The sequence below is a fragment of the Carcharodon carcharias genome, chromosome 1, assembly GCF_017639515.1.
Source record: "Carcharodon carcharias isolate sCarCar2 chromosome 1, sCarCar2.pri, whole genome shotgun sequence".
In the NCBI taxonomy this organism is placed as follows: domain Eukaryota; kingdom Metazoa; phylum Chordata; class Chondrichthyes; order Lamniformes; family Lamnidae; genus Carcharodon; species Carcharodon carcharias.
Window position 1 is genome coordinate 187637892 of NC_054467.1, and position 22971 is coordinate 187660862.

The 22971-nt window shown below is 40.5% G+C and overlaps 1 protein-coding gene across 14 annotated transcripts in view; it reads right to left on the reverse strand.

The window, feature by feature from the left end:
- The window catches only part of rusc2 (RUN and SH3 domain containing 2), a 123995-nt gene that overhangs the window by 24383 nt on the left and 76641 nt on the right, over window positions 1-22971 (reverse strand). For 12 of the 14 annotated variants that reach the window (XM_041188554.1, XM_041188550.1, XM_041188561.1 and 9 more), the window contains 4 exons: window positions 12751-13545; window positions 9252-9443; window positions 5670-5813; window positions 2417-2493 (listed from right to left, as the gene is read on the reverse strand). In XM_041188554.1, coding sequence (XP_041044488.1) covers window positions 2417-2493; window positions 5670-5813; window positions 9252-9443; window positions 12751-13545 — 1208 coding nt within the window. The remainder of the gene's footprint in view (window positions 1-2416; window positions 2494-5669; window positions 5814-9251; window positions 9444-12750; window positions 13546-22971) is intronic. The other 2 variants (XM_041188593.1, XM_041188610.1) reach the window with 2 other exon arrangements.

Below are 22971 nucleotides of genomic sequence, written 5' to 3' on the forward strand. Positions count from 1 at the left end.
GCACTGGAAAAGAAAACAACCTGGCTTTGAAGTGCAACTTTTTCCAGTTTCCATAACATTCAAAATACAAGGCAAGAAAAAACTGTGGTTAGTAATGGAAAGTAAAATTATGAAATGAAGATTCAAAATTATTTGAGTTTGTGCAGATCAAACTAGATCTTGTAGTTTTTGAATATAGAGCTTAAAATTAAATCAACCTAATTATTTTAAATACTAGATTTTTTCAAAAAATGAACTGTCTAAAAAGGAAATAAAAGGAAAGCACACCCTATTTTCCAAAATATACACAGTGGTTCGAACATTGTCACATGCGCAAATATTAGCGCCATATATGGTACCCATTCAAGGCCAAATGTTCTGCTGACTCTAGCTCATCATTAAATTGCGCTTCCTGCACAAGAAAGGTGTGCACATTCTTTGACCTTTTCCTGCCAATAGAAATATTGGGTCAAGCAGCACATTTCAAAGGGCAACTGTTCAGCCTTAAATACTTAATTGGAATTTGGAGCTAAGTATATCATTGAAGCATTCATATTGTTATGCCCAGTAAAGGCATGTCATACTCATAACTTTAAATATGGACTCTGTATTCATACAGAAGTTTCTGGAAGTGTCATATTTAAAATGGACACTGATAAGATGGCAGCAATTAAGGCCTGCCTAGTGTGACGCGCACCCAGAAGCGCTCAGCGCTTCCTGTGCGGATGGAGGGAGGAGGGAGGGGGAAGAGTCAGGGCCTGCGCTCTTTGGTGCATGCGCGCGTAAGAGTGCAGAAACCACCCTGAGGCATGAGGCTGCCTCGGGGAGATTATTTTCATTATGAAAACTTGAAAAAAAGAATAGAGAAAATTATTCAGACATGTCCCCTCATGTGACAGTGTCACATGAGCTGGGACATGTTAATGAATTTTAATGAAACATTTTACTTGATTTATAAACCCTTCATGGAACCTCATCTTGCCCCTGAATGAAGTTTCATGAGAAATGCAAAGGCCGCTTGGGCTCTTCGCCTGCCCGCCAACTTTAAGGTTGGACTGGCAGCCCAGACAATTAGTTTAATTAGTTGTTAACTGGCCTTAATTGGCCTTTGACAGTTCGGCGGTTGCGCAGCCTGACTCTGGTGCGTGCCTGCCAAACTGAAAATTGGAATCACACGCAGTGACAGGCGGACGTCACTGTGCTTCATATTATGTGTCGGCGAGCGGGGCCTGCCCCCGCACACCGACCAGAAAATTCAGGCTTTAGACTTTCGGGATGAGTGCATGAATAAATAATCTCCTTATTTAAACCCACAAAAGCATGTTGCTGTTAACTCAGAATTGACCACACACTCCAAGGCTAAGAATCACACATATCTTCATCTCCAAAACCACATTGATTATGGACAGTAAGGGAAAGGATACAATGGTTTCACTTTTTGTCGTTTTTCCTGTCTGTAACAATATATTTTCTTAATAAAGGCATGGCACCAACGTAACGGCCTATTCACTCAACATCTGCGTGAACAGCTGCCAAGTTTCCACATGGTGCAGCACTGCACAGACGCACTCTTTGGAAGCAACATGGCAGGTTGATAGAACTCTTCAGAGTTCAATCAACTAAGAGAATTGGCAGGAAGAGCAACAAGCCAATTACGAAGGGCGGTGTGGGCAAACAAGGAAATGCACAATGCATAAGGGGTCAATCATTCCTACACTGACTAAAATTTATTAGAGTACTTGGTTTTCAGGACAAGTATGATTACAGTCATAGGTGGTGAATGAGAGCAAGACAAGGTCATCCTTTCTTTGCCAGGTACAAAGAGAAAACACTTGCTCCTTGTGCCCCAAGAGTTGGGGGAGGTACTATTGTGGGCACATTTGGAGTTACGATGCCACCCTTAACAAATATCCCCTATTTTTCACAATCCTTCATATCATCACTGACCTACCCAATTTTCACATCAGGGTCTACCCAGTCAAAATACAAATCAGGTTTAGAACCTAATTTACATAATTTTCTGAGGATTCCACAGGCCTACAGCAAGGGCCTCAGTGTTGCTGTTAAAATTAGGAAAATAGCGAGCAAGAGGATGCATGCAAGATCAAAAACCTAATATTCTGACCCACAAACTCCCCGCATCATATGCAGCCATGGAAAATTTACCCTAATTACAAACATCAGAGATTGGAGGTGCAAACAATGTGATGATTCTCTTGAGAAACAATAAAGATTTGGCTGATTCACTGCAGGAAACAATCATTTGACTGTAAGAACCAGAAATAGTTGAAAGGTTGAAAACAAATTGATGGCGGAGGAGATAAAGCATTGTTATTAGGTTTTTTTTCCCAATTTTGGCTCAGCCAAATAACAAAATAGCACAGGAACACGCTAATAAATCAATCAGATCAGATCACAAAGACATTAGTCATCTTACCTTTACGCCAGGATCTCTACTTGTTCCAAAGTGTGCTACAATTAGATCAACAGCAGTGTTCACCGCCTTAACAAGACCTATCATAATAAAAAAGGTATACAAGTAATACAGTGGGAATTCATATTGACAACTCTTTTATTGCTCTTTAAAAAATTTAAATTATCTCCAATACAACTCCTTTGAAAAACTCATGTGATCAATGGAACAGAACAGAAAATATTGAGAGACAAATGCCATGCAAGTTTTAAATGCTGCAGGTCACATAAACCTCCAATGTTAGAATTTTTCAATCTATACGATTTAATTTGTAATTTGTTTCCTTGCTTAGTATCCACAAAATAATTGGGCTGCCAGAGATGCCATTCACTCAAAATGTACTGCAATTATAAATGCAATTATTAGGGGGCAGCATAAACAGAAAATTAGAGATGCACTTAACACAGGTGCTACCGTTATCATGGGTGACTTATATCTGCATATAGACTGGGCAAACAAAAGTAACAATAATACTGTGGTGGGTTAATTCCTGGAGTGCATACGAGATGGTTTTTTAGACCTGTATGTCAATGAACCAACTAGGGAACAGGCTATCCTAGATTTGGTATTGTGCAACAAGAAGGGATTAATTAACAATCTTGTTGTACAGAGTCCTTTAGGGAAGTGTGATCATAATATGGTGGAATTCTTCATTAGGATGGAAGGTGAAGTAGTACAATCTGAAATGAGAGTCCTAAACCTAAACAAAGGAAACTACAAACGTAAGAGGGGTGAATTGGCTACAATAGATTGGGGAACTTCATTAAAAGGTGTGTGTTCATTAAAAGGTGAATAGGCAATGGTTAATATTTAAGGAATGAATGCATGCATTGCAACAATTCATTCCTTTCTGTCACAAAAACACAACAGGTAAAGTGGCCCCATCGTGGCTAATAAAAGAAATTAAGGACAGCATTAGATCCAAAGAGGAGTCACATAAATTTGCTAGAAAAAGTAGCAAGCACGAGGATTAGGGACAGCTTAGAATTCGGCAAAGGAGGACCAAGGGATTGATTAAGAGGGGAAAAATAGAGTATGAGAGAAACTTGCAAGGAACATAAAAGTGGACTGTAAAAGTTTCAATAATTACGCTAAAAGAAAAAGATTAATGAAGACAAATGTAGGTGCCTCACGGTCCAAAACAGGAGAATTTATAATGGAGAACAAAGAAATGGCAAAGCAATTAAACAACTATGTTAGTTCTGTCTTCACAGAAGACGACAGAAGTGCTAAGGAGCCAAGTATCTAGTGAGAAGGAGGAATTGAAGGAAATTAGCATTAGTTAAAAAAAATTGCTGGAGAAATTATTGGGACTGAAAGTTGATAATCCCCTGGACCTGAAAATCTACATCCGAAGGTGCTAAAGGATGTGGCCATGGAAATAGTGGATGCGTTGGTCGTCATCTTCCAAAATTCTATAAATTCTGGAACAGTCCTGGCGGGCTGGAGGGTGGCAAATGTAACCCCACTATTTAAAAAAAGGGAGGGAGGAAACAGGGAATAACAGACCAGTTAGCCTAACATCAGTAGTAGGTAAAATGCTGGAGTCTATTATAAAGGATGTGATAATGGGAAACCTAGAAAATATCAACGGGATTAGACAAAGTCAGCATGGATTTATGAAAGGGAAATCATGTTTGACAAACCTGCTGGAGTTTTTTGAGGACATAACTAGTAGAATAGATAAGGAAGAACCAGTGAATGTGGTGTATTTGGATTTTCAAAACGCTTTTGATAATGTTCCACGTAAGAGGTTAGTGTGTAAAATTAAAGCACATGGGATTGGGGGTAATACACTGGCATGGATTGAGAATTGGGTTGACAGACTGGAGATAAAGAGTAAGAATAAACGGGTCTTTTTCAGAGTGGCAGGCGATGACTAGTGGGGTACCGCAAGGATTGTGCTTGGGCCCCAGCTATTCACAATATATATCAATTATTTAAATGAGGGGCCCAAATGTAATATTTCCAAGTTTGCTGACAACACAAAACTAGGTGGGAATGTGAGTGGTGAGGATGACGTAAAGAGGCTTCAAGATGATTTAGACATGTTGAGTGAATGGGCAAATACATGGCAGATGCAGTATAACATGGATAAGTGAGAGTTATCCACTTTGGTCGGAAAAACAGAATGGCAGAGTATTATTTAAATGGTGATCGATTGGGAAATGTTGATGTACAAAGGGACCTGGGCATCCTTGTCCACTCGTCACAGAAAGCAAGCATGCAGGTGCAACAAGCAGTTGGGAAGGAAAATGGTATGTTGGCCTTCATTGCAAAAAGATTTGAGTATAGGAGCAAGGATGTCTTACTGCAGCTGTATAGAGTCTTGGTGAGACCACACCTGGAGTAGTGTGTGCAGTTTTGGCCTCCTTACCTCAGAAAGGATATACCTGCCATGGGGGGAGTGCAGGGAAGGTTCACCAGTGATTCCTGTGATAGCAGGATTGTCATATGAAGAGAGATTGAATTGACTAGGCCTGTATTCACTGGAGTTCAGAAGAATGAGAGGGGATCTCATTGAAACGTATAAAATTCTGACAGGGCTGAACAGACTGGATGCAGGGAGGATGTTTCCCCTTGCTGGGGGGGTGTAGAACAAGGGGTCACAGTCTCAGGATAGAGGATAGACCATTTAAGACTGAGATTGAGGGGAAACTTCTTCACTCAGAACCTGTGGAATTCTCTACCACAGAAGGCTGTGGAGGCCAGGTCACTGAATATATTTATCCAGATACAACAGGCATCAAGGGGTATGGGGAAAGAGCGGGAGTATGGCGTTGAGATAGAGGATCAGCCCATGATCATATTGAATGACAGGGTAGGCTCGAAGTGCCAAATGACCTATTCCGGCTCCTATTTTCTATGTTTGCATCAGCTTATTAATCTAAAAAATACAAGCTGAATTTCTCGGCAATGCTTGGCACATAATGTAATTTGCGACCGAATGATTGAAAATTCAACATTATTAATGTTCATTTCTGTAGTTGTACGTAAATGATTTTCCTAATATTAAAGCAATTCAGTGATCACAGAAAATGTTTAACATGCTAATTTTTGGTATTTGGTCAAATGAGAGAGTTCTACACACCGATAAATATATGTGCAATGTCCTACATTTAAAAAACATTAAATTTGAAGTATTTGTGCACAACTCCAGCTCCACTGCTTTCATAATGTGCATGCAATATAGCAGATATCAAAAGCTGATTTTTACCCTTCTTCTGCAGCAAATCTATGGAGATACTTTCTGTGGCTCCATCAGGTGATAAACAGAACTCAGCAGGGGGTTTCTCAGCCAGTGAAAAATAATCCGGAAAGAAATCACTGTAATAGTTCTGAAGTTGCTTCACAGATTGGCCTACAATAAGGGAGACCAGTTTAAGCTAATTTAAATATATTTTTAAGGCAAATAACTTACTTTGTCAAACATTCTCCAACCATATTCAACATCTCCCTACATACCCCCACTCCAATTCCAGAATTCACTGATATCCTGCATACCCTAATTCATCTACAGATTTAAGTGGCTGCACAATATCAAATTGAACTCAGCTGCATTGCAAACTTTCATGCTGAAGGTATTTCTGTGGTAGGGCTGTGCCTCTTATTGTTTACCAATCAACTGGATGAAGGCACTGGAGAAATTATCTGGATGCAGTGTGCAGGTGCTAAAAAATACATTACAAGTGGATCTAGAAATGATAGGATGTGGGTATTGCTGGCAAGGTCATGTTGTGCCCATTAGAAATTGCCCTTGAGAAGGTGGTGGTGAGTCACCTTCTTAAACTGCTGCAGTCCATGTCATGTAAGTACACACACAGTGCTGTTAAGGAGTCCCAGGATTTAGACTCAATCACAGTGAAGGAAAGGTAACTTATTTCCAAATTAGGACAGTGTGTGACTTGGAGGGAAAGTTGTACGTGGTAGTGTTCCATGTGTCTGCAGCCCTTGTTCTTCTAGGTGGTAGAGGATACAGGTTAGGAAGGTGCTGCTGAAGGAGCCTTGATGAGCTGTAGCAAATCTGCTGCCACCATCCACTAGTGGTAGAGGATGGAGTACCAATCAAGCGGGCTGGTTTGTACTGAACGTGTCAAGCTTCTTGAATGTTTTTGATGCTGCACATCCAGGCAAGTGGAGTGTATTCCTTCTCGCTCCTGCCTTGTTGATGGTAGAAAAGACTTGAGAAGTCAGGGGGTGAGTTACTCACCACAAAATTTTCAGCCTGACACGCTCTTCAAGCTACAGTATTTATGTAACTAAACTAATTGAGTTTCTGGTCAGTGGTGACCCATTTCCAGCCCCCAAAATGCTGACGGTGTGGGATTCAGCAATGGTAATGGGGTAATTGTTGAATATCAAGGGGAGGTGGTTAACTTTTTGATGTTACCAGGCCTATAAATGGCAGTTGTCTTTTAATACAGATGAAAGGCAATGAGATACACTTAGGTAGGGGCAACTCCAAAATATATTGGCACCACCCAGGGTTGTCTGCTTAAGGCTGCTGAATGGAAGGAGGACCTGGAGTTAATCATGCTTAAGTTGATGAAGCTCCATGACCAACGCCACAAAGCTATTGTAGGAACAATAGGTTGTTAAGATGTATTGTCAATGCAATTAACTATATTACTAGAAATTCTATCCTTTCAGTATCAGTATTCAGTTTTGGTCTCTACACACAATGAGAAATAAAGGCCCTGGAAAACATTCAAATAAAGACCACTAGGTTAACAGCCCTCAACCATCAGGATAAACTAAAGACAGCTGTGGCCTCATCATCTAAAAAAGCATAGACTGCAAGGAGGTTTTAATTGAGGTCTTTAAAATAATGGATAAAGTTAGCCTCAATCTAATTGGTTAGCTACTTGAACTGGTTAGTTTAGGGAGGTCGGGGGCATAAATGGAGGTTGGGGAGGCAATGGCGTTGTGGTATTGTCACTGGACTAATAATCCAGAGAACCCAAGTTCTGGGGACCCAGGTTCGAATGCCAGCATGGCAGATGGTGGAATTTAAATTCAATTTAAAAAAAATCTGGAATTAAATGTCTAATGATAACCATGAAACCATTGTCGATTGTTGTATAAACCCATCTGGTCCACTAATGTCCTTTAGGGAAAGAAATCTGCCATCCTTTACTGGTCTGGCCTACATGTGACTCCAAACCCACACAATGTGGTTGACTCTTAAATGTCTTCTAAACTAGGGCAATGAGGGATGGTAATAAATGCTGGCCTGGACAGTGATGCCCATTATCCCATGAACAAATAATAAAGTTATGAAAACATAGAACTCAGTTACATGCTGGAAGATGCTGCTTTTCTTGCAGACCTTTGGAACTGTTTGCTGACATATGAGATGAATGTGGATATGCTGCAAGCATTCAAAAGCAAGAGCTTCTGAGATTGGCCAATGTTTTCTTTTTTTATATTCATTCATGGGATGTGGGTGTCGCTGACAAAGCCAGCATATATTGCCCATCGCAAACTGCCCTTGAGAAGGTGGTGTTGAGCACTTTGGAGTTATTTTGATCATTGGAAGTTCTCACAGTGTCTCCTGGACCTTGCCTGATTGCTTCAAGGATCATAGAGGAATTTGAGACTTTTCCTGAATTAGATGAAGATCCTCTGCTTCACCTAGGGCACAATATAGGGAACTGAGGCAGTGTGTGAGCATGGGGCTGTTAGTGTCAGGTGGTGGGGAAATGAGAGTTAGTGTATAAGCATCATGCTATGCCAATCTCAATACAGCAGCTGGTCTTTACCCATGCTTTATTTTATATGTTTGTAAAGTGATGTCCACATTTAACCCTGTGAAACGTACAATGTAAAACAGAATGTGATCAAGGGCAGATTATTAATATTTCATGATGAAACTTCTGCTTCCCATATCTTGTCTCAGGCTATGTACTCCAATGTCACAACAACAATAACCACTGTTAAATTGGCAACTGCTTGAAACAGCCACCTTTTAATGCATTATATGAGCAGTGCCTTTGTAATTGAATTCAATGGTCAAAGTGGGTGATTAGTGCCATTTGCTGATATAACTGGCTGTCCTTGATAAGTGTGGCTGATATAAATGGTGGGGACTGTTTTCTGCTTGCTGGTGGATTATAGCAACAGTCATATATATTCCCTCACTCTAACTTAGTCTTGGCTGAGAGAGAACATGAGTATCTTTTTCCAGGGTATTCATCACTGTCAGTTTGTAACTGAGCACTGGGAGCAATATGGAAACTACCAAGAGTGACTTGCTTCATAATTATCATCATCTCCTTGTGGAACACTGTTCTTTTTGCCTCCACTTGGGGAAATGCATATTTGAGGGGTCATGACCATGAATCTATGTCCTAATTAGCACATTGGTACGTCTGCTTATTGAGCCACTGGTCTGCCCTGGGCTGATACTGTTATTATTGTTAGATGAGCTATTACTATTACTGGGTCACATCTTAGAGAACTTGATAGCTTTTACCAAGACTGTCATTCACATCAACACACAAACCAGCAGTAACAATGTCTTAACAATCTCTCAAATATTTAAAAAATATTTTTTTCTCTGGTTCTAAAATCATCATGAAGCAATGTTAACATGTGCACACTGAATGAAACTAATTTTCAAAAATATTATTTGAACAGATCAACAGTAACAGATAACAGTAGTAGATAGAAAGAAAAATAGTGTAGAAAAGTAGTAAACAAAGATACTGGGACAGAAGCTATAAGCAAATAAATAACATTAAAGAAATTCTACAAACTATATGGTTATATATTCTGAAAGCACAAAACAGAACTGCACCATATAGCCTTGTGCGAATATGGCTGACACCACTTGTGCCGGAAAATTCCAGATATGTATTCTTCTTGATCATTCCGGGACCTGACTGTTTAGGCACCAAATTACAGCCAAATCCTGTTATACGGTCATGACCAAGGGGATTTCTTCTACGATATTCCCTCCATTTCAATGCCAGAGGTGTAATGTGATTAGCTAGAATGCACAGTAGAGGAAAAACATAGAAGAGCCAGAGAGATTTAGTGATTTAAATTCACATTCTAGAATGTTTAAGTAATATTCAAAATTCTATAACAAGAATTTTGTGTCAAGCTAATATAATAATTCAATTACATCAGAGAACATAATTAGAATAAGTTGTTAAAATTTGTAGATTCATTACATCAGCTTCCTGAAGTTTAACTATCTAATTTTAATTTCCTGTTCCCCTTTCCTTGGAAGGATCCTCTTCCAATGACTGGAAAACCACATTTGCCATGCAATATAAGAATTTATTTTTATACATGTATATTTTCACTTTGCATTGCCTCTTTTCTTTCAGGGAAATCATAGAAAGTTTATGACACAGATAGGCCACTTGGCCCATCATGTCTGCGCCAGCCAAAAAATGAGCTCCCCCGCACCCCCCTCCCAGCCTAATCCCACTTTTACCAACATTAGGTCTGTAGCCCTGCAGGTTACAGTATTCAAGATGCATATCTAGGCATTTTTTAAATAAGTTGAGAGCTTCTGCCTCTTCTACTATTTCAGGCAGAGTTCCAGACCCCCCTCAACACTCTGGGTGAAAACTTTTTCTTCATTTCCCCTCAAATCTTTCTACCAATTACTATAAATCCATGCCCCCTAGTCACCGGCCTCTCTGCTAAAGTAAATAGGCCCTTTTCATCCACTCTATCCAGGCCCCTCACAGTTTTGTAAATCTCAGTCAAATCTTCCCTCAGCCTCCTCTGTTCAAGGAGAACAACCCCAGCCTATCCAATCTTTTCTCATAGCTGCAATTTTCCAGTCCTGGCAACATCCTCGTAAATCTCATCTGTACCCTCTCTAATGCAATTACATCCTTTCTGTAATGAGTTGACCAGAATTGTACACAGTACTCAAGCTGTGGCCTAACTAACGTTTTATATAGTTCCAGCATAACCTCCCTGGTCTTATATTCTATGCCTCAGCTAATAAATGAAAGAATTCCATATGTCTTCTTAACCACCTTATCATCCTATCCTGCTACCTTCAGGGATCTGTGGGGACTCACTCCAAAGTCCCTCACTTCCTCCACACTTCTCAGGATCCTCCCATTTATTGCGTAATCCTTTGCTTTGTCTAACCTCCCCAAATGCATCATCTCACACTTCTCCAGGTTGCCACTTCATTCCATTTGCCACTTTATTGCTCACGTGACCAGTCCATTGATATCTTCCTGCAGTCTACAGCTATCCTCCTCGCTATCAACCGCGTGGCCAATTTTTGCGTTGTCTGCAAACTTCTTGATCATTCCCCCTTCATTTACGTCCAAACCATTAATATATACCACAAAAAGCAGGGGACCTAGAACTGAGCCCTGCAGAATCCCTATGGAACAGCCTTCCAGTCACAAAAAACATCCATCAAGTAGGCAGTGGCATAGTGGTATTGTCACTGGACTAGTATTCCAGAGACCCATGGTAATGATTTGGGGCTTCGAATCCTACCACGGCAGATGGTGAAATTTGAATTCAATAAAAATCTGAACCACAAAACCATTAGGGAAGGAAATCTGCCGTCCTTATCTGGTCTGGCCTACATGTGACTTCAGACCCACAGCAACCTCCGAACAAGGGCAATTAGGAATGGTCAGTGCCACCAACAACGAATAAAAAAGAAATTACCCCTTGTTTGCTGCCATAAGTCAATTTTGCTACACTCACCTGGGCTTTTATTTTTTTAACCCAGTTTGCCATGTGGGACCTTGTCAAAAGCCTTGCTAAAATCCATGTAGGCCATATTAACTGCACTACCATCATCAATCCTTCTTGTTACTTCCTCAATAAATTCAATCAAATTAGTCAGACACGACCTTCCCTTAATCCATGCTGACTGTCTATGCTGATTAATCCATGCCTGCTCCCTATGTTTACCACATTCAATTCTTCACACTCTTCCTTAACTACAATGTCTGCATTGTCCCCCTCTTTTGTGAAAACAGATGCAAAACATTCATTAAGAACCATGCTCACATCCTCCGCCTCCACACATAGGTTATCTTATTGGTGTTTTATGGGCCCTACTCTTTCCTTAGTCATCCTCTTACTCTTAATGTATTGATAAAACATCTTTGGGTTCTCCTTGATTTTGCTTGCCAATTTTCTTTCATGCCCTCTCTTTCCTAATTTCTAGCTTTCCAAATTTCCTTTTTGTTTTCAACCATCCTCTTTCTATACTCCTCTTGGCTCTCTGTATTATTGAGTTCTCAGTGTTTGACATAAGCTTTCTTTTTCTGCCTTATCTTACCCTATAAGCTCTTGACATCCAGGGGGTTCTAGATTTGGCCATCCCATCCTTTTTCTTTGTGGTTACATGTTTACCCTGAAGCCCCTGAATATCCCCTTTGAATGTCTCCCACTGTTCCGACATAGAGTTACCTTCAAGTAGTTGTTTTGCTAAATCACCCCTCACTTAGTAAAATTGGCCTTGTCCCAATTTAGAACAATAACTCCTGTTTTATCTTTGTCCTTTTCCATAATTATGTTAAAACTAACTAAATTATAATCACTATCACCAAAATGTTCTCCATGGTCACTCCTTCCATAGCTTTATTATTATGCCCAGCTTTATTTCCTAAAACCAAGTCCAGAACTGTGACCTCTCTTGTTGGACTTGCTACATACTGGCCAAAAATGTTCTCCTGACTGTACCTTAATAATTCTGCTCTCTCCATTCCTTTCACACTAAAACTATCCCAGTTAACATCAGTGTAGTTAAAATCCCCTACTAACACTATCCTATTGCTTTGAGGCTCCTTCCAAATTTTGATGCCAATGAAACATCATAAAAATTCTGCAGGTAAGTAATCTACAACTGCATCAGCACCTAGGAAAATTTTTGCCAGGATCTGACTGAAAGCTGATTTCCTTATAGTAGATAGGCTCGAACACCACTGCTCTAATTAAAACATGAATGAGTCGATGGAGATGGCAGTGAGCTAGGCAATCTCACCCTGCAAATAAGAAAGTAATGAACATGATGTGCTAATGTGTACATAGGAGTGGAAAATTAGGATAGGAGAAATAAAATAATGCCTAGCAGGAGAATTTAATAATGACAAAATCTTTATTTTCTATGTCCCTCATAAGAAACCTTGCTTCTTTTAGCTAATAGCTTTGAGGATGAATGGAGGTAAAATCTAAGCCAATAATTTCGCTGACTATGAGCAATGCAGCCTAGTAATCAGTGAAGTATTGCAGATTATGGCAGTTATAGCTTCATTCTATTTTGTTACTTTTTAAGAAGAAAAGTCAATGTTTACCAGCAGTGAAGCCTGATGCCACATGGTTAAGTAGTGCGGCTTTTCCACCTCTGCCCTTGTTATCCTTCTGATGATCCAGATGATTGCTCACACCATTTGCTGTTACGTTAGCTGATGTTGGTAACACAATTTGATGGGAACGATAGCTGGAGTTCTGTGCAGTTTGAAAGTATCCTTGCTCTTTCTTCTGAGCTTCCTTGGGACTCTTTCTTTCATCTCTGATCTGTTGAAGGTGGCTTTTGCTAAGTGAAGCAACATCTTTTGCTGGGGATGATCGTACTGGAAGGAGGTTAGCAGATAAAGGGCATGATCTACTTCTTGGAGGGTGACTTCCATAATTTCTTTCTAGTGAGACAGCAGAAGATGACGAATCTCCACTCTGCAAGATGGGTGCATCGTTTTTCACTGGTGAGTAACTGCCCAATGGTGATGGCCTAATTGCATCCGGTACAGGTCTCCGTAAACAGTACTCATTTATGGGAGACGAGTTTCCCTGTTTCTCATTCTCATCTGTTTTGAATCCATTCCGTAACTGGCCTACTGTCGCTATATTTTCCAATGACACCATACCACCAGAAGAACTTGATGTACAACCTGAATGTTCATTTGTTGTTAGCTGACTACTAGGAATACTGTACATATATGAGACAGAAGATGCACTATGATTTTGCACTGGGCGAACCCTGGGAAGTTGTTTGCTCAATGGATGGTGAAGAATAAAAGGTTGAATAGGCAATGTAGTTGGGCGCTGTTCCTTACTATAACGAATAACTGCATTAGCTTCTGATCCGCCACCTACATCACCATAAGCAGACAAAGGACAGAAGGAAGAAATGAATAAGACTAAAAGCATTAGATAAGGCAAGACAGATAGGTTACTTCCCCTAAGTATTTGGAACGTATGAGTTATGTTAGAAACATATTGTTTAACAAGAATTATCGAAGAAGCAGCAGTGAAAAGCAAGGACAGATAAATTGCATGGCAAAACTGATTCTAAGTAGGACTTTTCAAATAATGCTGAAAATGACAATTTTACTATGCGTCATTATATGTGTTAACTTCTCAACATCAGCAATCAACTTTAAAAAGAAAGACAACATTGTTTACAGTTGATAACCAAAAAACACTTCCCAATCTAAAATGGAAGAAGAATGCAAGAGCGGCCAGCTAATACTTCACAGACTATAGCTAGAGCAATAATTACCAATAGTTCCCTAGGCTTATCTAAAGTATCTTTAGTGGTTGACTATGAAAGGGCATCAAGTGAGGTTTTGGCAAGAGTGCTTGCATCCAGTTTTAGCTGGAAATTTGTGAAATGGACATAAAAGAATCAAGGAGGAAGAGATAATAAATAAGAGGCATTTCACTAAATAGTTCTGCTTGCAGAATTTTCAATTCAAAAGTTTCATATTATTTTGAATTTACAGCAGAGTTACAAGCCATTTGGTCCAACTGATCTGTATGCTGATGGGAAATTAAGCTGTGGGGAGGACACAAAGAGATATAGACCTGTTGAGCAATGGGGTCAGAAGGCAGCAGATGGTGGATAATGTGGGGAAATGTGAAATTATCTGCTTTGGTGGGGAGAATGAAAAAGCAAAATATATTTTAAAAAGTGAGAGACTAGCAAATATTACTATTCAGAGGGATTTGGGTGTCCTTGTACATGTGACACAAAGTTAATATGCAGGTACAGCAAGCAATTAGGAAGGTAAACGTTAAGATAGTTTTATTGCAAGAGGGTTGGAGTATAAGAGTAAAGAAGTCTTGCTGAAATTATATTGGGCTTTGGTGAGACCATGTCTAGAATTTTGGTCTCCATCCTAAAGGAAGGGTATTCTTATTTTGAGCTGGTGCAATAAAGGTTCACTTGGCTGATTACTGCGAAGAGAGGACAGTCCTTTGAGTAGAGTTTAAGTAGAATGGGCGTATATTCTTAGGAGTTGAGGAGAATGAGAGATAATCTCATTGAAACATATAGAATTTTAGAGGGCTGACAGGATAGATGCTGAAAGGCTGTTTCTCCTAGTTGAAGAGTAGAGATTTAGAAATTATAATCTCAGGGGTTATCCGTTTCTGACAAAATGAGAAGAAATTTCTTCACGGAGAGGGTTGTGAACCATTGAAAGTCTCCACCCCAGAGGCCCTTGGATGCTCAGACATTAGGCATATTCATGACTGAGATCAACATGCTTTTGAGAACTGAGGAAATCAAGGGATATAAGGTTAGGGCAGGAAATTAGAGTTAATGTAAAAATTATTGAATGGCAGAGGAAGTGCGAGGGACCATATAGCCTACTCCAATTTCATATGTTCTTATGTTCCACAGTAACCATGGCAAAAATATGAAATTGTATTTTGCTTCTATAATTGAGTAGTTGATAAGAAAATTATAAGGGTGTTTGCCTTAATTGCTAGTTTAATTTGCTTCTTGGAGAACATGAATTTCTACTGTGCTACTGACCACATCTGTAAACATTAAGATCATTAATTGGGTTTCTTTGTATTTTTGAATTATAATATTAGCCCAGATCTTCCAGTCTCCAGATCATTGTGACCCCTTGGAAGTCCTGACACATTGACTCGGTGGGAATTGCCCGAGAAGTCTGAGCGTGGGCAATTGCCCTGCTCCATGTGGCCTTCTGAAAAAGTCTCCAACTCTGAGTTTGAGTCAGAGACTTTGGACAGTTCTGACTTACTTACCTGGATAATTATCTAGGAAATGTTAGACAGAAAAATCCTAGTCTAACTCCTGGGTAACAATACAACTGACCCCCCACACCCCTGCAACCCCATCTCCTGGTCCCCGAACCTGACTAGCCCTCACCAGCCAACTCCACCCCAACACCCCCAACCCAACCTGACTAGCCCCCACCACATAACTGCCACCACCACCTCACCGAATCCCCAACCTGACAAGCCCTCTGACCCAACCTGATGACTCCTGACTCACCTTCCCATTCACAAACCTGCCCACACCCAGCTTCCACCCTAATTGGCTGCCACCCTACCCCCTTATCTACTTACCTCACCCACCCTACTTCCTTACCTTCTCTCCTTAGCTTTTCGAAGAAGCTTTGGGATATTTAAACTCTTCCTTACCAAAACATGGCAGCTAGTGCCATAAAAAGGAGGCTTCAGTGCGGATTCTCTACGCTGCTTCCTCCGAGGTTTCCTGTGCTGAGTGAGTTTTGCACGATCATCCATCAGAATTTGGCCGGCGAAAAAAAAATCGGAGGAAGGTAAGCTGGTAGTCTTTTTGTCCAGTCAGTGTCAGAAACAGGGGTTCAGGCAGTGACCGGAAGGTTTGGGCCCTAAAGTTTTATCTATTTTCCCAGAAACTCATCTTAAAGGACCCTAAGGTTAGCATCAAGTGCCAAAGAATCAATTTCCTTCAGCTGAGAAAGAAAATGACACTGGCAGATGGTCTCCACAAAATTGTTGGGTCAGTTCATTTTGAAATTTTTTAGCTTGACTTAAGCAGGACAAATATTTAATTTGTCAGATTTATCTGGGATGTTCAGTTCCTAATATTATTTTCCGCAGGAACAATAATATCTTCTACTCACACCTTTGAAGAGAACATTTCACACTTTTATCAGAATCACATTTTTATGTGGTAGACATATTCATATTCAGAGAAAAGGGATTTCATAAAATCACACTCAAAATGGCATTCTGAATAAAAGCTTTTAGACATGGATTTTCCCTTCATTTCCTCCATAAACTTTCTAATCCACAATACAGTTGTAATCAATTATATATTCTAACAACGCTAAGATTGTGTTAGAAGAACATAGAAAAAAGTCACATCTACCTATGATCTTGGAACAAATTATTTGCAGAATTCAGTCTGCAACATTAATTAGATATATTGGCACTCCTCAAATGGGTTTGCTCAGGGAAACAATTTGTTTCAAAGACAAGAACTGAACTATTGTGATATAGCAGCTGAACTGAACAAACGGCTTCTTTCTATTTTTTCAAGCATTGTGCCAACTGCACAGTTTTAAAAGGTTAAGTAACAAAAAAAAACTTTAAATAAAAAATTACACTAAGAAAAAAATAAGTCACTATCCTTTGATTCAGAATTTTTGTATGAGTGTAGTACACATAATGTGGGAAATCAGACACCTCATTCTCCAACTTAAAGGGGATACTTTCAGCTATTACCAACAGTGCCAAGGTCAGTCAGGTACAACAGGACATCCAGTATTACAATGTTTCACATATCAGGCACACATTATAATTTTATTTAGCAATAAATTTTAATTGATAACCACAGCGATCTTTGCAATTAATAAAAAAGTACATGGATTTCGATCTCCCTAGGGTAATGTCTCTTCTAGGACTTACACCTTTTATACACTGTTTATTTTCCCCTTAGCATCTTTTTAATTGAATAGAACAAAAAGCTGTTTTGCATAGCCACTTTGCAGTTCATCCCTGTTTGAAGTACGATTAGTCAGTGTGAAAATTAACCTCTTAAAATGGAAAAGATATGATAACATGGAATCTCACAACAGCAAAAATATCAACATTTGAATAGAAAGTTGATAGGATGCAATGCTGATTATGAAGTCATTTTGACCAGTTTTTATAAATGTTCTAAAATACATCATTCAGTGAATGGGAGTGCTGCACTGGCACATCACACAAGAGGCTCAACAAGCTGAACCAAAGAATGACTGGAAGCTAGTTATACTCTTGATGTACTGGATTGTGTGGCCAACCTCAGCTGTGAAACATTGCCATTTATTTTTAAACGTAGTCCTGAAGCAACATGTACTTAAAACCATCACCAATAGTATTCCAACTGTGTTGTTATGGAGAGGTTCTACCAACTTTGACAGGAAATCAGTGAAACACGCTGAGAAACAGTTGAAAATGGCATTTGTTGTATTTTTCTGGAGGTTCTAATAGTCTCCTGTGGGAGTCAGAATGGGAGGTTCCCCAGAATTTAAGGGCCCATCTTCAGTCCTAAATGTTCACACAATATTGCCATTTTCCATTTAACATCTCCTAATGATACCATGAAACAGCTTTCTTGAATGTCATTTGACAAAAAGGCTCTGGAACAATCTCAAAACGTTAAGAAACTTTGGATTCTTCATGAATATTTCATATACTGCACATATATAAAATAATCAGGTTTAAATTCTCAGTAGCATACATTCTGAACACCTCACCTGGGTTCAATCTTGCAGCTCATTGTAAATTTATATATTGTAATTTTTATGTATCAACATGGGATAGATGAAGAAGAAGGAATGCCTTGTTCCAACAAATCTATTATTCCCTCTATTCACTGGCATTAAGCAAAATAAATTATAGATTCTGTTTTCTCTCCTTCCTCTTTTGGTTTGCCTGAGTCCTGCTCCCAGCTTTCCACTGTTCTGAACTGGCTGGCAAGAGGTAAAGTGACCTCTCTCACTTCCTATGGGAAGACACAGCAGTTGAGATGGAAAACTTGTCAGGTTATGAGGATCAAACAAGAAAATAAGACATTTAGGCAACAATTTTTTCATAAAAAGATACAAGTCTACTGAACAGATTATCAGCAGGATTGGTGGAACAGAAGCCCACATCAGATTTTAATTAAGGGCTAAATTAATAAGGAAAGTAAAATAACTACCAGTACCATTATATTGACTACCTCTAACCCCTAGTCTTTAACCTACTCCAGCTGTGATCTTTGAAGTTTCTCCCTCATTCCCCCACAGTCTCAAAACTCAACTCTCCCTTGAGATTCACAAATCTCTTCAATCTGGCTCACAGTAGCAAGACTCATCCGGCCAAAGTCACAAATGATACTGTGACTGTGATGAGTTACTATTCCTGGTTCTCTTCTTGTAGGCCCCTGACACCCAGCAATCTCTGCCACCCTTCCCTCAACTCCATCATCACCTTATCATCAGATTGTCTGCCAATATAACATTCTGGATATTCTGATTTCCTTTAACTCAGTTTCAGGAAGACAGAAGCAACCATGGTTTCTGCTCCTGCAATAAACTTTATCCTTGTGTCACTGGCATTGTTTCCCCAGCTACTTGTTCAGACAAGACATGCAAATTTTGACATCATATTCAACCCACAGCTGAGCTTCAAACTCTATATCCTCTTAACACCAAGATCACTTTCTCCCATACCTGTAATATTACCATCCTCTGACTTTACTTCAGCCTCACTGTCGCAGCTACAATTATCCATTTTTATGTCACTTCTGGATTCAACTTTCTCAATATCTTCTTTCCTAGCTTCTCATCCTACATCCAGCATAAAGCTCGACTTGCTTAGGATACACTGTATACTGGATTCAGTTGGCTAAATCGAGTTTTCCCCTCATTTCTCTAGCTAATTTGCTGTGGTTTACCGTCTCTTCAATATCACAGATTCATAGAATCACACAGTGCAGATGAGGCCCTTCGGCCCATCGAGTCTGCACCGACATGAGAGAAACACCTGACCTACCTACCTAACCCCATTTACCAGCACTTGGCCCATAGCCTTGAATGTTATGACATGCCAAGTGCTCATCCAGGTACTTTTTAAAGAATGTGAGGCAACCCGCCTCCACCACCCTCCCAGGCAACGCATTCCAGACGGTCACCACCCTCTGGGTATAAAAGTTTTTCCTCACATTCCTCCCTAAACCTCCTGCCCCTCACCTTGAACTTATGTCCCTCGTGACTGACCCTTCAACTGAGGGGAACAGCTGCTCCCTGTACCCTGTCCATGCCCCTCATAATCTTGTACACCTCGATCAAGTCGCCCCTCAGTCTTCTCTGCTCCAACGAAAACAACCCAAGTCTCTCCAAACTCTCTTCATAACTTAAATATTTCAGCCCAGGCAACATCCTGGTGAATCTTCTCTGCACCCCGTCCAGTGCAATCACATCCTTCGTATAATGTGGCGACCAGAACTGCACACAGTATTCCAGCTGTGGCCTCATCAAGGTTCTATGCAACTCCAACATGACCTCCCAACTTTTGTAATCTATGCCTCGATTGATAAAGGCAAGTGTCCCATATGCCTTTTTCAATACCCCAATAACATGCCCCTCTGCCTTCAGAGATCTATGGACACACACGCCAAGGTCCCTTTGATCTTCAGAACTTCTTGGTGTCATGCCGTTCATTGAATACTTCCTTGTAAAATTACTCCTTCCAAAGTGTATCACCTCACACTTTTCAGGGTTAATAAGACTATAAGACATAGGAGCAGAAATTAGGCCATTCGGCCCATCGAGTCTGTTCCACCATTCAATCATGGCTGATAAGTTTCTCAACCCCATTCTCCCGCTTTCTCCCCGTAACCTTTGATCCCCTTACCAATCAAGAACCTATCTATCTCGGTCTTAAATACACTCAATGACCTGGTCTCCACAGTCTTCTGTGGCAATGAATTCCATAGATTCACCACTCTCTGGCTAAAGAAGTTTCTCCTCATCTCTGTTCTAAAAGGTCTTCCCTTTACTCTGAGGCTGTGCCCTCGGGTCCTAGTCTCTCCTTCTAATGGAAACATCTTCCCCACGTCCACTCTATCCAGGCCTTTCAGTATTCTGTAAGTTTCAATCAGATCCCCCCTCATACTTCTAAACTCCATCGAGTATAGACCCAGAATCCTCAAATGTTCCTCATATGTTAAGCTTTTCATTCCTGAGATTATTCTTGTGAACCTCCTCTGGACCCTCTCCAGGGCCAGCACATCCTTCCTGAAATACGGGGCCCAAAATTGCTCACAATATTCTAAATGTGGTCTGACCAGAGCCTTATAAAGCCTCAGCAGCACATCCCTGCTTTTATATTGTAGTCCTCTCGAAATAAATGCCAACATAGCATTTGCCTTCCTAACTACCGACTCAACCTGCAAGTTAACCTTAAGAGAATCCTGGACTAGGACCCCCAAGTCCCTTTGCACTCCAGATTTCTGAATTCTCTCCTCATTTAGAAAATAGTCCATGCCTCTATTCGTCCTACCAAAGTGCATGACCTCACACTTCCCCATGTTGTATTCCATCTGCCACTTCTTTGCCCATTCTCCTAACCTGTCTAAATCCTTCTGCAGCCTCCCCGCCTCCTCAATACTACTTGTCCCTCCACCTATCTTTGTATCATCTGCAAAAACTTAGCCAGGATGCCCTCAGTTCCATCTAGATCATTAATGTATAAAGTGAAAAGTTGTGGTCCCAGCACTGACCCCTGCGGAACTCCACATGTCACCGGCAGCCATCCTGAGAAGGACTCCCTTATCCCCACTCTCTGCCTCCTGCCAGACAGCCAATCTTCTATCCATGCTAGTACCTTGCCTCTAACACCATGGGCTCTTATCTTACTGAGCAGCCTCCTGTGCGGCACCTTGTCAAAGGCCTTCTGGAAGTCCAAGTAGATAACATCCATTGGCTCTCCTTTGTCTAACCTACCTGTTACCTCTCAAAGAATTCTAACAGATTTGTCAGGCATAACCTCCTCTTGATGAAACCATGCTAACTTTGCCCGATTTTACCATGCACTTCCAAGTATTTTGAAGTATTCTGACACAAAGTACCTATTTAGTTCCTCCGCCATTTCTTTGTTCCCCACTACTACTTCTCCAGCGTCATTTTCCAGCGGCCCAATGTCCACTTTTGCCTCTCTCTTACCCTTTATATATTTAAAAAAACTCTTGCAATCTTCTTTTATATTACTGGCTAGTTTACTCTCATACTTAATCTTCTCCCTCCTTATTTCTTTCTTAGTTGTCCTCTGTTGGTCTTTGATTTCCCCTGGTTTGGAAATCCCCTGGTTTCCCACTGCTCTTCGCCGCATTGAATGCTTTCTCTTTAGCTTTTATGCTGTCCCTGACTTCCCTTGTCAGCCATGGTTGCCTCGTCCTCTCTTTGGTATGCTTCTGCTCCCTAGGGATGAATTTTTGCTGTCTCTCAAATTACTCCCAGAAACTCATGTCAGTGCTGTTCCACTGTCTTTCCTGCTAGGCTCATCGCCCAGTGAATTCTGGCCAGCTCCTCCCTCATGCCTCTGTAGTTGCCTTTATTCAACTGTAATACCGTTACATCTGATTCCAGCTTTTTCCTCTCAAATTGGTTAAATTCCATCTGCCACTTATCTGCCCATTTGACCATCCCGTCTATATCTTCCCATAGCCCAAGACACTCACCCTCACTGTTAACCACCTGGCCAATCTTTGTGTCATCCGCAAACTTACTAATCCTACACCCAACAAATAATAGGGGACCCAGCACAGATCCCTGTGGTACACCACTGGACACTGGCTTCCAGTCACTAAAGCATCCTTCTGTCATCACCCTCTGTCTCCTACAACTAAGCCAATTTTGAATCCACCTTATCAAATTATCCTGTATCCCATGTGCCTCTGCCTTCTTTATAAGTCTCGCATGTGGGACCTTGTCAAAGGCTTTGCTGAAATCCATATAAACTACATCAACTATACTATCCTCATCTACACACCTGGTCACTTCCTTAAAAAATTAAATCAAATTTGTTAGGCATGACCTCCCTCTGACAAAGCCATGCTGACTATCCCTGATCAAACCTTGCTTCTCCAAGTGGAGATAGATTCTCTCCTACAGGATTTTCTCCAATAGTTTCCCTACCACTGACGTGAGACTCACTGGCCTGTAGTTTCCCTGGTTTATCTCTACAACCCTTCTTAAATAGCTGAAGCACATTAGTTGTTCTCCAATTCTCGGGCACCTCCCCTGTGGCTAGAGAGGAACTAAATGTAAAGCCCTTAATTTTAAAATCCTTCCAGCACCTCACCTATCCTATCTCTAAAATCTGCTCCAACCTTCTATCCTTTTGCTCCTCAGACTTAGGCTTTTTTTAAATCTCAGATTGGTAGTAGAGCTGTCAGCCACCTCATCACTACTTTCTGAAATGGCTTAACTAAATCTTCAGTCTCTCTATCTTTAAATACCTTACCAAGATCTGTCCGTTCAACCAATCTTTCAGTCACATGGCTGCACTCTATCACCATGGCTTGCCCTCCATTTCTTTAATTATTTTCTCTTACCACCCCCCATCCTTGAGATGTTTGAGACATTTAAATCACTATAGATTCTATTAGGTAAATTTTTTAAAATAATTTTATTCATTTTTGGGATGATGGCATCGCTGGCAAGGCCAGCATTTATTACCAGGCTCTAGTTCCCCTGATAAGGTCTTTCTTGGGCTGCTGTGATGGTTTGAAACAATGGAGT